Source organism: Ambystoma mexicanum, chromosome 5p (assembly GCF_040938575.1).
Source record: "Ambystoma mexicanum isolate Mex_15411 chromosome 5p, UKY_AmexF1_1, whole genome shotgun sequence".
In the NCBI taxonomy this organism is placed as follows: Eukaryota; Metazoa; Chordata; class Amphibia; order Caudata; family Ambystomatidae; genus Ambystoma; species Ambystoma mexicanum.
The window spans coordinates 1,364,712,668-1,364,727,195 of NC_090930.1; the positions used below are offsets into that span (position 1 = coordinate 1,364,712,668).

The 14,528-nt window shown below is 44.5% G+C and overlaps 1 protein-coding gene across 1 annotated transcript in view; it reads left to right on the forward strand.

Annotated features, from left to right (window-relative positions):
• Window positions 1–14,528, forward strand: part of TRIO (trio Rho guanine nucleotide exchange factor) — a 3,834,156-nt gene that overhangs the window by 318,636 nt on the left and 3,500,992 nt on the right. The window contains exon 3 of the mRNA XM_069613780.1: window positions 2,818–2,932. Coding sequence (XP_069469881.1) covers window positions 2,818–2,932 — 115 coding nt within the window. The remainder of the gene's footprint in view (window positions 1–2,817; window positions 2,933–14,528) is intronic.

Below are 14,528 nucleotides of genomic sequence, written 5' to 3' on the forward strand. Positions count from 1 at the left end.
AGATGAACCCAAGGTTTCTTGCCTCGCTGGTGGGTGCGGGCGCAGGGCCAAGGTAGGCCGGCCAGTGGGAAAGCGGGAGCAGGGGTCCCAATGCGAACCATCTGTATTACTGACTTTGAGGCAGCGGTCGTTTACAGCACACCACAAGTGAATTGCAGACAGACAATCGGATATGAGCGAAGATGAGGCGGCTGAGGGTAGCCTGAAAGATAGTTCTCTCATCTGCGTAACACTGGAAGTTAGAGGTGAAAGTGGCAATCACACGTGCCAGGGCAGCCTTATAGATGTTGAAGAACCAGGGGGATAGATTAGATCCCTGGGAACGCCACAGGTTAAGAGAGCTATAGTCCAGAGAAAGGCTCCAAGTTCCACCTGGGATGGGCGGTCAGAGAAAGGAGGTTAACCACGCCAGAGCCTCGCCTGTGATTCCTAGGGTGTCACGGAGACGTGCGACCATGATGTTGTGGTTAACCGTGTCCAAGACAGAGGAGAGATCGAGGCGAATGAGGACGGAGAGAGTGTTAATGTCAAGACACTACATGTCTTCTAACACTCCAAGGAGGACAATTCCATCATGATGGTCAGTGATTGAATTGTCGTCCTTGCTCTTAAATCATGCCATCCATGTCCGGCATACATAGCTTATTCAGCCCTGTAATTTGTTTGGAATATGTTATTCGTAACTTTACTTTTATAAATCTAGGGCGAAATATCTCCGAACACGAAGTAAAAAATAGGGCTGGGAAAGCTACTAAAAACCTTACATGGCATTAATTTCCATTTGCATGCTTTCCATCGGTACCCGTGGGGATTTAAAAATAAACATGTTGACACTGGCCCTATGTTCGTAGACCTGATGGGATTTGAATTTTATCCGAGGACATTTCTCTGTCCATGCAGTGGGACCTCAGCAAACATCACATTGGGCCTCATTACACGGTAGGCGGTGAGCCATGGCGCTATTAGCGCCATGGCTCATGCCGGTAAAATACCGGCACCGCCTTGGTGGAAAGGGAATTTACCGCCCCATTCCAAGGTTGGAGGGGCGGTAAATCCCCCTTCCACCATTGCCCTTCCCCATTCCCATTTCTGCCCCATAGGGCTCTATGGGAATGGGGAAGGCGCTAATTACGGCACCGCAATTTTGCGGTGCCGTAATTAGCTCTGAGGTCCCTTTGCGGGTTGGATTTTAACGCCTGCAAAAAGCAGGCGTTAAATCCCCCAACCCGCAAAGGGACCTCGTAGTAAGGCGGTAAAGATTTACCGGTACCGGTATTTTACCGGTAAATCCTTACCGCCATCCGTGTAATGAGGCCCATTGTTTGGGAAATGGCTAAAAAAACAATACATTTTTATTCATCAACCAAATGTATTGGTGTTAACGCTGTTGGTGTAATGAATCATGACATTTTTGTAGTACGCATGGTTTGCCATTTCTTAAGATGAATTGTATTCACTTCCCAATTCCTTCTGAGGAAGATTATAAAACAAGCTGTCAACATATATACAGCTGCAGAGAAAATACCACGTGAACTCAGGATTTGTATAGTATCACTGCGGAGCTCTACTCTATTATTTAGACCTGTGACTAAGCTCATGAGGCAGCTGAAAGGTGTGGTCATTTTTTGCACTTTGTTTGATATATATTATGTGGTTCTTGTTTATATATGTCCTTCATGTGAATAATGTTATTGAACTTCAATTCCTGTATCCCACTCAGCCACAGACCGTGGGGATGGCTGGCCCTTCTGCCATCGTACTTTCTGCAGTTGATCCTTAATGGAATTTCTCCTCTGCCATTTTACGGGCTCCGCTTGTCTTACAATTGGGGCAGTTGCCTCATGGAAACAGTTACCTCGCTCTTAACTAGATGCCCCTTGCCTGCACTGTTTGTTTATAGAAACAGTGCTTGCTTCTGGCTCTCCAATGCATGCACTACTAGTCTGTTAAACATCTTAGGCCTTTTCTTTCGACCCCATTCAGTCTATTTATCAGGCAGAAAGGAATACATGGAAATCGCATATAAATGTTCATATTCCGACCGCCAACATTCTTCCTCCTCCTCACACGTGCCATCACACAATGTCTTGTGTAGTAGTGGTCTCTTGGAAAAACAGTGTTAGTATGGGTACGTGTTTAGATGTGTAAACTTTCAGATTCTTATGGGCAGTTTGCACCCTGGTGGCCCAAGTACGCCCGACTTCCTCACTACTTGCAGAAGGAAGTAAAAGGTTATGATTGATGCAGAGCATTGGAGTGTATCGGTGCAGTTATGAAGGTCTGATCATTAGGAATTCGGGTAGTATAGCTCAGTGGCAACATGCTCCACTTGACAGCAAGACGACGCAGAGCAACACGGGTTCGAATCCTGTGTCTGTACTTAGAAACCTCTTCGGTATTAAGCGCGTTATAAATAACCAATTATACAATATACAACTATGGCTTAATGCACATCTGCCGAACCTCTGACCTTCACTAGGTCTGACTTTCAGTCCGTAACATGTATCTATAACCTGCAACCCTGTGCCCTGTCTCAGTTTTTTTTCCAGCTACACCTTTCATATTCTATCTTTTTAAAAAGTATCCATGGTACTTTAGCAGAACACTTGTTTAGCAGAGTGGCAGAAGTTAAAATTGGATGTCTGACTTAAAGTGACTTCTTGTCTCCTCCCATAATATTTTCATTGGCCAGGCGTTTACATACGTGTCATGCCTTAGTTGTTTGGCTACAAACACCTCGGGAATTGATTTGTATGCACCCATCTTTTCTAGTTTTATTTCATTTACCTGCTCTTAACACATTACTTTTTTCAACAGGTGGTAGAGATAAACGTGGTGGGCCAGTTTTAACATTTCCAGCTCGCAGTAATCATGATAGAATACAACACGAAGACCTTAAAAGATTAATGTCGTATCTTGCTTGTGTCCCAAGGTAAGCTCAGTGCATGTTTTCTAGTTTTCTGTTTTTGTTTAATACAAAGCAAATTGCAGAACATTATCCCAAAGGCCAATTGTCCAAATAGGAAGCATTTATCTATAATTGTATCTTTTTCTTTGAACTATTTCATGTTATTTTGACAGTTTCATTTCCTCAATTTTTTTTTAATTATAATAAATTCTGTAATTGGTAAACACTTAAATGGCAAGAACGTACCGAACTTGAGCCTATCGTTTCTGTGGACCATCTGGTAAGTCTCTGAAATGGAGATTGAATGGCATCACTCATGTTTGCACCTGGGTAATGTTGGTCAGCCACTCCACTCTGGTTTTATTTGCAGATCAAAGCCAGTGTGCAGTGCTGCGGTCACATCCCTTGGGGTGTGATGTCGGATTTACCCCTGCTCACCTGTGCGCTCTCCCTCTTGCACCATCCATTTGCCACCTCCCTACCTTTGGTCTCGGGTATGCTGCTCTCCTGCAGGCACCTTCACCCAGCCCGCTGCTCAACAGAACAGCCATTTCCTGCAATATGCTACCCTCTCACATAAGCCATGGAAATCGAAGGTCGGTTAGGTCCGGACCCTTCCATTCCTTTTCTATGCTAGCCATGTTTTTGTTCTTATAATACAGTGGTGTTTCTTAAGTCCTAAAGATGTTGGCACCACGAGGCTGAAAGCAATAATCCCCCACCTCCACGTTATTTGGCAAAACCAGCCCAACCCATTTTTAAAGTCCTCTACTATGCTCGGATAAGTAACTTGGACTGGTAGCAGTTAACACCTGGTGGTAGCCAGCGGAATGCTGCATTATTGCTCAGTACAGCCTGAATGAATGTGCACTCTACGCTCCAGTGGCAAGATTCACTTTTGAATGTCGCTGAAGGTAACTGCTAAGATTTATTTTTTCTAATTGTATTTATTAATTATTTTTTTAAAAACAATTTTATTGATTTATTCAACCAAAAAACAATACAAACCAAACACGCAGTACATATATCAGCAGGTCAATTGTTCATTGCTTGATTTCGGTCACTGCTCCCCTTATCCCACCCCCCCTTACGAGCGTATTTATTCCACACACTCTGTATCTGCCTCGTGTGGTGGGGTCTCACTTTCCGTGGATTCTGTCAGATCTTGTATCGTTCCAAACAATTCCGCTATTAATGATTTCCATGCCATCAGGGTTCCCGCTTCCTCCTCTCCCCCTACATTGCTTGCCTCTTGCCATACCATGGTTTCTGCCTCTGCCCATTTCTGCAACTCTTTCCACCACACCTCCACCCGTGGCCTGTGACATGTTTTCCATCCCATGGCAATCCTTCTTTTTGTGAGCACATATGCTAGATCTTTCAATTTACTAACATGCTTAAGTTTCTGCGATCTGGGGAACCCCCCCAGCAAGCAAGCCCGGTAAAGTCCTGCTTTGCCCGCAAACGCTGTTTCCTACCTGTGCTCACACGGACTTTGAACGCTGTTTGGAAGTGCTTTACACTGCACACTTCAAATCCCAGAAGGTGAAACTGCGTGCAAGCAACTGCATTGCTAACCAACTTTAAAGGACTTAAATGGACTTGAATAACATTGCTTTCTATTGATTTTAGGCTGTGTTATGAATGCAAGTGGGCGTGATTATAAGACTGAGCCCGTGCGCACCGCGCGCGTGCACCGCAGAAAGCCCCGGTAATGTCCCGCTTTGCCGATTCGCTGCGGGCTGAGGCGAGGTATTTTGCACGTGCAATTTGTTTGCAAAGTGTCATTTATGCTCTTGGTTCCCTAAACTTTGAAAACAAACATGCCAGACGCTTTGAGCGCCTCGCACACCACTTCTGTGGTCACGCCCAAACAAAAGAAAACATCTCGCATTTAAAAAAAATCTGTTATTTTAATGCCCATTTTAAGAACACCTTTGGCGAACAAAGATATTCGTAATTTCTGCGCAAAATGCAAGGAATGCATGTCTGATGATGCTGTCTTCGTGCCCCCCTCGACTGACTCTATCATGGCAGTCCCCTTGAGTACACCTATTGTTTCCGATGCCACTATTTTAGCTAACGCACAATCAGACTCTGTTTGTCCGGAAGTCAGACCTGGTGTCCCTAGCTTTCGACCACTAGCAACAGTATTAGAGGCATCTCCCCATGCTCCTGATTTGTCAGATGTTTCCAACATCTCCATTCATGCTAGTGAAAATAACTTGCGTAGATCCCATGAGGATCACCCCTGTGAAGATGCCATTCAAAGCATAATGGGCTCCACCATTCATTCCATTCATGACTCTTTTTTTATTACCCACGCCTCGGCGTTGCCTACCGACTGATTCCTCTGCAAATCCAATTGAAAATCTGGCCTTAATTGAAATAACTTTGTATAGGCTGGCTATAGTGGTGTTTCGAGCTGCCAAACTATTTGAATCGCTTGATGGTAAAATCTCATCACAAGCTAACCAGATAAACCAAATTGCATAAAGGATCGCAATTCTATCTGCCTCCAATTCAAACCGCCAAAATTGCATCCATAGAATGGATGTTGCAGTTGGCCCTGATACACCTCTGATTGGCTTACAGGACAACCGTAGTTTAAATCCAGCCTTACCTGTCTTTGCTAACATCATTCGTCCTGTTTCTTCTCCAACATCGGAGATGCCAACCGCAAATGACTCTTGGATAAATCTAGACAGTAGTCGCAAAGATAGTCGTCCTAACAGACTGTCAACTACTGTCTTTGTTGATTCTCAAAGAATATCCAAACCCCCTTGCAAAAGACTGAATAATTCAAAGGTTAAAACCATATTCAGAAACAGAGGCTGTGGGGCACGCCAACCTCAGGTTTCACATCAGCCTTCAGCCCCATTGGCATCATTTTTTCAACCTACCAGACTACTTCTAGTGACACCTATGGCACTTTCACAAAATCTCCCCCATGTGCATACTGAAAGGCCGGTGCCTACTGTAAACTCTGGTGGTTCTTCCTTTCCAACTGAGTATGCTCCACTTTCAGAGATCATTGACTTCATTGATGTACCTGTGCCTGAGGCTCGTCCTGCCCCGCATGTAGCTCAGCCGCCCGCCATCAGAGTAAGTGATGTCAGACCCAGTGAATTAGCCCAGGTGAATTCTGACAGGGGACCCCTCGCAAATGAATTTGGTGTTGAAGATCATGTTAGATCTATAAAGGCTGCTGTTGAGTCTTATTTAAACGAGCGTGTATCCTCAATGCCTTCTGCACTTGCGATAAGTGGGATAAACCCTGGACCGCCCCCCAAAAAGTCTGTACTTGGTGTCAATTCTAATACAATGGGGGCTAAGCCTAACCACAACTCTGCAAGTGAGTACCCGAACTCTCAGAAGAAAGTACATTTTGGTTCTGAACGAGGGTTGCCATTGAAAAATGATAAACGTTTACTAAAACCCACAAACAAAAAGGACGCCGCTCGAGCGGGGCAACACTCATTTAGGAATACTTTCTCCGTCATTCTCTTATTCTTAAATGTAGAGACGCTCCTTATGAAAAATACGACCTTTGTAGGTCTAGCATTTCAAATATTTTTGGTGATGTGAACAACTTGCAAGATATTGCGTCAGGTGATATAGACCAAGTTGAGTTTGTGTGTGATCAAAATTTAGCAATCGTACGTTTATGGATTAATTGAGGACCTGTCCTGAACTCAGTATGGAAAGAAAAAATTTAACTTTTCAGGATGGGTTTCTTGGTTGCGCAGGATCCAGAACGTTTGATAGCTGAAGCGCAAAATTGTGATAAGGCCGATTCCCCTACCCCAGTACTAAACTGCCCAGCGGTCTGTACTTGTTCGTACTATGGCCCTGTGACCATTCCTGCCCAATTACATCCCACCACACCTCATACATAACCATTAAGAGTGCCCTCAAAGAAAATGTTTGTTAATATCCTGGAACACTAGAGGTCACTCCCATCTTCAATGGTCCTCGTCACTTAATATCAACAACTATGATATAGTGGCCTTGCAGGAAACTTGGCTTGTATTGGCTCCTGTGTGGGATGACCATATTATCATTCTTCTGCCTGCTCTTACGGCTGCCAGAGGGAGACCCACATCTGGCCTTTTTGGTAGCCGTAAGAACTAGCAAGGGCCTAAACATCACAGAGTGGGCCTCCCCTAATAATTTCATTCAATTGGTGAAAGTCACTTCTGCCACCCAAACGATAGCTTTAATCAATTTGTACCGAAACCCTCTTCGAGTGACTGACATTTTCTATAAAGACTTGTCAATGGTTCTGGAATTGATAACTTATGACCAATCTATTGATGCTATAATGATGGTAGGAGATCTAAATCTAAATTCCATAAGCCCGAAAACAAAGTGTCAAAAGTTTGAGAGTATGAGATGGATCCATTTTGTGAAAGATCATAATTTTCATATGGCTAATGTAGCAATTGCGGGTGACATCCCTCCTAAAGTAACGTGGGAGCGAGGTAGCTCTAATTCGATCATTGATTATATCTTTGTTTCGAACAGCCTCTTCCAAAGACCTGTGAATTTTGAAATTATATCACAATCAATAAGTGACCATCATATACTGGTCTTTGTGTGGCAAGCAATTTGTGATCCTCCCTTACCAAATCACCTATGGTCGAAGCAGACTTTAAATGTGAACTCTGCTAGGACACGATTTAAGTGGTCGGATGCCTCATTAAATGCCCTTAACCGTGTCACCCAGGGCTTACATATAACGAAGCGTGATTTTTACATAGACATTCTCCCTTCGTTTGGTTCTTTGAATCTTAGGAACTCTTCTAATGTATTGAACCACAGACATCAGCATGATGAAATTCTTCAACAAGTAAGATGTACTTACCGAAAAGAACTAAGGGAAACTCTCAAGCTCCCATTAAAAGAACAAGAATGTATTCGTAGGAGAATAAAATGCCAATATCGTAATTGGAGTCCAGCTAGAAGGGCCTCGCTTTATCAGTGAGACAGTGAGGCCTTCCTATGCTCGGCTAACAATAAGAACTCTGCTCAGATTTGGTCGCTGCTTAATGGCGCATCGAGTCATTCTCAACTCAAACTCCAATTGTGTGGTGTTTCTGAAACACAATGGCTCAATCATTTTTTGAAATTATATGCAGACCCCAATTTCGCTGGCTTTACTCATTCTCAATCGTCTTTAAAACATTGGAACCTGGAATGCTCTCCTTCAATTATTGAAGTTCTTATAAAAAAATCCTCATCTTCATGTGCAGCTGGGCCCGATGCCTTTAAAGAACTTCATGCTTAAACAACATCCATCCAAATGGGCTGTAATATTAAACAACGTATTTCAGCAAATTATTCTTTCCAAGAAAATTCCCACTTCATGGCAGTCTTCTTTACTTGTCCCTATTTTTAAGAAGGGTGACAGGGAATCCCCTGCTAGCTCTCGTCCGATAGCATTGCTTGATGCTCCAGAGAAGTTTTTGCTCGGTTAGTATTGATACCTTTCCCGCTGGACTGATAACTGCAAGCAGCGTGACCCTTGCCAGACTGGTTTTGTTGCTGGCTTAGGTACAAACATTAATTTACTGACTCTCAATGCCTTAAAAGCCCAGGCACAATCAACAAAACAACAGTTATATTTTGCTTTTGTTGATTTATGCACAGCTTTTGATTCTGTTTCTCGAGTTAAACTAATGGAAAAATTAATTTTGGCTAATTGTCCTCCAACTTTGTGTGACATTATCCATGCTTTTCACTCGTCCACAACTATAATGGTCAGATTATCCATGCTCGGCCTATTATCAGCTGCGATGCCCACCTTTAGAGGGCTGAAACAGGGCTGTGTCCTGGTCTCAGCCATTTTTAATTTTTTTATTCATGTGAGTGAATCCTTCTCTCAGGTATCGTCTGATTCGCCGAAAATGAATGATATAGTCATCAAAGCTCTTTGTATGCAGACGATGTGGTACTGGTCTGTAAAATGCAGGTAGGACTTGTGTTACATGCATATTTGAACACAAATGAGCTAGTAATTAATTTAAACAAAACTCAAGTTGTTGTGTATGCCCCAAGACCATCAAGAAGAACGCAATTTGATTGGAAAATTGATAATAGGATAGTGGGTGTAGTGCTGACGTATCTCTATTTAGGGATCCTATTTGATGGCTCTCCTTCCATTGATTCGCACTCAAGGACAATGGACCATAAGATCTCAACCGCTATTTCTCAAACCAAAATTATTTTATATACATTTGGTAAATTCACAATCAGACCTGCTATCTCTTACTGGAGACAAAAAGTTCTGCCTACCCTACTGTATGGTCTTGAGACCAAGAATATTATCTCTTCTGATGTTCTACACCGACTAGAGGCTAAATACTGGAGAGGTGTTCTACATCTCCCTCAATGTGTACCTGGTCCTTGGTTAAGACACGAACTGGGCCTTACTTCCTTGAGTGCGGAGTATCATTGGAGACTATGTGCCTTGTTTAGTAAATGTCTGACTTTTGTAAGATCTGACAATATACTTAACATTTTACCATCATACATGTTGACCTCTGGACATTCATTTGTTAAAACTTGGGTATCATCTATTTATAACATCATGGCTAAAGCTGATTTGACCTTGGAAGTTCTCATCGCCAATCCCACTCGAGCAAAAGGAAAAAATCTTTAGACATGACCGGATTGATACGAGAACAGAGTGCCTCTCTTATAATGATTATCAAGCATTAGTCTACAAACATAAAAAACTTAATGTTCTGGCCTCTTACTTAAACCAGTCTCCTTCACCACAAGCAAGAACAACTATCCTACGTCTCCGTTTCAATTTGTTCCCTACGCATGACATTTTGGCCGGAAGAAGGCTCTTGCCCTCGACTGAAAATTAAAGCTCCTTCTGTCGGAATGTGGCTGTTAAGGAAACTCTCAAACATATTATAGCTGAATGCCCGGCCGTAGAGGTCCAGAAAAGGAAATATTTTGAGCGTATATGTCTTATATTAGTGCAATACCCACTGACACCCGATGGTCAGTATTGCTTTCAACCAGCTCAACCAGCATTCAAATTGCTATTCACAATTTTCTGGCTGCGATTAAATCGAATGTGAATTTTGTTTCCTGCTTGGGATCAGAATTATAAGAAATTTCTAGGTCCATCATTTGCTCTATAATGCTCTAGGAAATTCAACCTTGAACTGAATTGTGTATCTGTCTAATTACCAATTGGGTGGTATTCTAATTGTTCTAATCTTCTCTTTGTTCTGGACTAAGTTTTGCTTAATTTTGATCCCTTCGCAATTTTTCTTCTTTTCTTTTATTTTGCTTTAAGATTTTATGATCAACTAACTTCAGTGTATTTTTATATGTATTTATCATACATTTATTGCCATATTTGATGTTGGTAATTTTTAGGATGTTTATGAATTTGTTAAATATTGAAAAAGTAGATTTTTCAGCTATATTCAATAAACAATAAAAAAATAAAAATAATCGTGACCCCCCTTTTCTGCTAGTTTCTGTGCTACTTCACCCCAGAAACGCTCAATTACTGGGCATGACCAAAACATGTGTACCATGTCAGCCTTTTCTCCGTTGCATTTGGGACATGCTTGTCGTCCAGCATTTTCAAACCTAGATATCCTCTGGGGTGTCATATATGCCCTGTGTGTAATATATAGTTGTATCTGTTTTAGTCTCGCATTCCTTGACACCTTGTGGTACCCCAGGGCACGTTCCCACATCCCGTCCTCTATCGGGGCTCCTACTTCCGCTTCCCAGTCTAGTCTTAATTGTGTTAATTCCTTCCCGACCTTAGAAATCATCATCTCGTACAGTCTAGAGATCTCATGCCCCCCTTCCGTTATATCATATATTGTATCTATGGTAGCACCTGAATCTTCTTCCAGTACCGTTTCGGGCCATGTTCTCCTAATTCTCTGCACCATTCTGTGATATGTGATATACTGGCCCGTGTGTAACCCTGTTTCCTCCCCCAGCACTTAAAAATCTATGATAGTCCCCTCTCGCCAGATATCTCCCATCGTTACTAACCCCACCGATTCCCAGTGGTTCCTGATTATCATCCTTAGCTGCTTATCTCCCCCTGCCAGTGCAACTAGTGGTACCTGAGGGGAGCATGGGAATGGGTTCTCCATCATCCGGCATGCCCGGCGCCACATCTTCCACCCAAGCATCATCATTTTAGGGCGCTCTTCCATTTCTCTCTTGGGCAGCCAGATCATCGCTCTTAAATAAAATGGGGCACAATCATGTCCAAACAACCTGGACTTGGGGGGCGGGAGAGGGGGTCACTTCATCTGAGAGCCATTTGGCGATATATTGCGGTTGGCTCGCTACATAATAGACTTCATAATTAGGCAGTTTTATCCCCCCTTTTTCATAAAAGTTCTGCAGCTTCCATAGTGCCACCCTATTCCGGGTACCATGCCACAGGAAATACCTACACATGCTGTTCAGTTTAGTGAAAAACTTCTTGGGTATCAGTTATGGAATATTCCCAAAATAATACAGGACCCTAGGTAGGACCACCATCTTAAGCATTGCCCCTCGTCCCATCATTGCTAGGGGCAACTTCACCCAGAATATCATACACTTCTCGATTTTCTCAATGGCTACCTCGGTATTGTGCCTGTGCTCCTCTTCCACCGTGTGGTACGCGTCTATCCCAAGATACCGGAAATTACTAACCGCCCGTGGTATTTGTAACACCGGTAATCGTCCCCCAGGGATTCCCTTATAACTGCCTAGCGGGAAAATACTAGATTTTTGAAGATTCACCGCTATACCAGACAGCCCTGCATATCTCTCCATCACTTCCAGGATGTACTGGAGATTTTCCTTCAGGTGCCTCAAGTACAGCAGCAAGTCATCCGCATATAAGGAGATCAAGTGTTGTTCCCCTCCCACCTCAATACCTATGGTATCGTATTGTTGTATAAGGTATATTGCTGGGGGCTCCAGGGCTAGTATATAGAGCATTGGGGACCATGGGCATCCCTGTTTGGTGCCTCTAAGTTGCGATCTTTCGGATATCCCTGATCCTGTTCTGACCTTGGCCAGCGGTTCACTATATAGCATCTTCGCCCACCTTATGTATCCAGGCCCCATTCCATAGCCCGCCAGCAGCCATGGCCACTTGACCGAATCGAAAGCCTTTACCACGTCCAAGGACACAATTGCCATTTCACCCTTGTTCCTGCTCCCCCATTCAACAACCCGTTGGAGTTGTCTATGATTGAGTTATATTTCTATTCGGGACATAGCCCGTCTGGTCGGGGTGTATTAGTTTGCCAATAACTCTCCGCAGTCTGTTTGCCAAGACAGTCATCAATATCTTGCGGTCTTGGTTCAACATCGACAAAGGTCTGTAGGAGCCACAGCTATGCCCAGGCTTGTTGGGTTTGGGAAGCGGTATTATGATCGCTTCTCTGAGTGACTCTGGCAGCCATCCCACCTCAAACGCCTAATTTAACATTTCTAACATTGGGGGGAGCACTTGCTCCCTATATACTTTATAAAATACACTTGGGAACCCGTCCGCTCCCGGAGTCTTACTAGTAGGCAGCTGCCTCACCACTTCTAAGTCCTCCAAAGTAATCGGTGCATCCAGCTCCTCTCTTTCCTCAGCACTTATCGTAGGCAGTCCTATGTCCTCCAGTGTTTCTGTTATCGCCCCATAGCTACTTCCCTCCTCATCCCCATATAATAACCTATAATAATCTGCAAACTCCTGATTAACTCCCTCTTGGGTGTCAGCTACATTACCATCTTCTCTCATTATTGTTCAAATCGTGAGTCTGGGGGTTTCGCTCTTGTATAACCATTCCACCAGCCTTCCTGTTTTAGCCCCTCCCGCATGCTGTCTCTCTATATATTTTTTATAGTTGAGGTTGCACAGTCTTTCCCATTGCTCCGCACATTTCTGCTGCAGTTTAAGTATCGGCTCCATGTCTCTCTCCGTGTCACCTCCTCCCCTCAATGCCTTTTCCCGTTCCCTTTCTGTTTCTTGTAGGTCAGCCAGGATCCCACTTTGCAGGCATTTAGATTTTGGTATGGCTACGCCTCGCAACACCACCTTAAAGGCTTCCCATAATGTGCTCGCCGAGTCCACGCTACCCGTATTCATCTCAAAGTAGTTTATAATCTCCTCTCTTAGATCTTCCCTGAAAAAGGGATCCTTAAGTGCCTCTTCCCGGAGGCGCCATGTCGGAATCCTTGCTCTCAGGGGGCAATATTGCCATCCGAGAACCAGGGGCGAGTGGTCCGAGAGGACCCTCGCTTTGTATTCTGCCTGAGTAAACTCTGTTATTACCTCCGACGTAGCAAAGACATAGTCCAGCCTCGTATGTAACTGCTGCGGGGCGGAATAGTGTGAGTATTGCCTTTCTTGGGGGTGTCTCGTTCTCCACACATCTGCCAGACCAAAGTCGTCTAGTAGTGTCTGCAACGCTTTAGCCGTTGGGATGGGTCTATCAATCTTTCCATCTGATCTATCCACCCTGGAGGAGGCCCTTAGATCCGCCATTGCTATCCCCCAGGAGTCTCTTAATTCTGTTCTGGCCGTCAATATCTGGTGGTTTTCAGTCCCCAGGGAGCTTTCCGTGGGCCCACTTGCGCCCGTGTGCGTCGGCATCGTTGGAGACTGCTGTGTCTTAGCAAACGCATCCATCGTGGGTTGTTTGCTTTTGCCTTTGATCACTCTCCCCACCATCTTGTGATCTGGATTAAGTGTCCCAAGCTGCTCTGTCTGTGGCGTAGCAATTCTATTACTCTATTTCGCCGTGATGTCAGCGAGTCGCTACAGGCCTGGCTGTTGTCTTGGGGTGCCCCGTGTGGATTTGTGTGCGCTGAGCTATGTACTCGAGTGGGTTATGTCCTCCCATGTTTCTAATTGGCCTATCTGCCACCTAGCGCAGTTTCGTACCTTGTGCTTTCCAATATCGGCTCTTTATGCGCAGCCCTTGCGCTCTTCGGGGCCATCTGCCTCTACTTGGCGCCTCGGGGATTGTGACGTAGAAGCCACACAGCCATATGCCTCAGACAGAGCAGGAAGGCCTTCTCTTTACCTCGGCCTCCGGCACTTTTATTTTATGAGCACAGTGGTATAGTTCCATTTATAATAGGTGCTCAATGGGCACCCTCCATAGCTGATAGCTGCCACAGTCAGTGTTTAGCCTCAGATCCCAGGTCCCATATGTGCTTATAGGCAAGGGTAGCCCCCACTTGTTTGCTGGCAGCGCTTTGTTTCAGCTGTTTGCCGATCTTGCCTGCCGTGTGGGAGAAGTGCCCGGCAAACCCATCAGCGTTGTCGTGCCTCCACCAGTTCAGTTAGGCGCTGGAACATCTACTTCAGGCATTTCAATGTGTTGTGGCCTGCAAGGTTGTGTTTCGAGTGGGCTATTATCTCCTCCCACGTCCTCCTCTGACTTCCGGAGGCAATGTCTCCTTAGCCTGCTCCTGCAGGCCAATAGGCACACCTTCCCTGCCACCACCACCGCGCCTCGGGCCTCCGTAGAGTGCAGCGCTGTATGTTCACCTTAAGAGGAACTGTCTCGCAGCATCTGCATTCAGTTCCCTCTCTCTCTGCGCGGCTCTTTTGTTACTGTTCGTT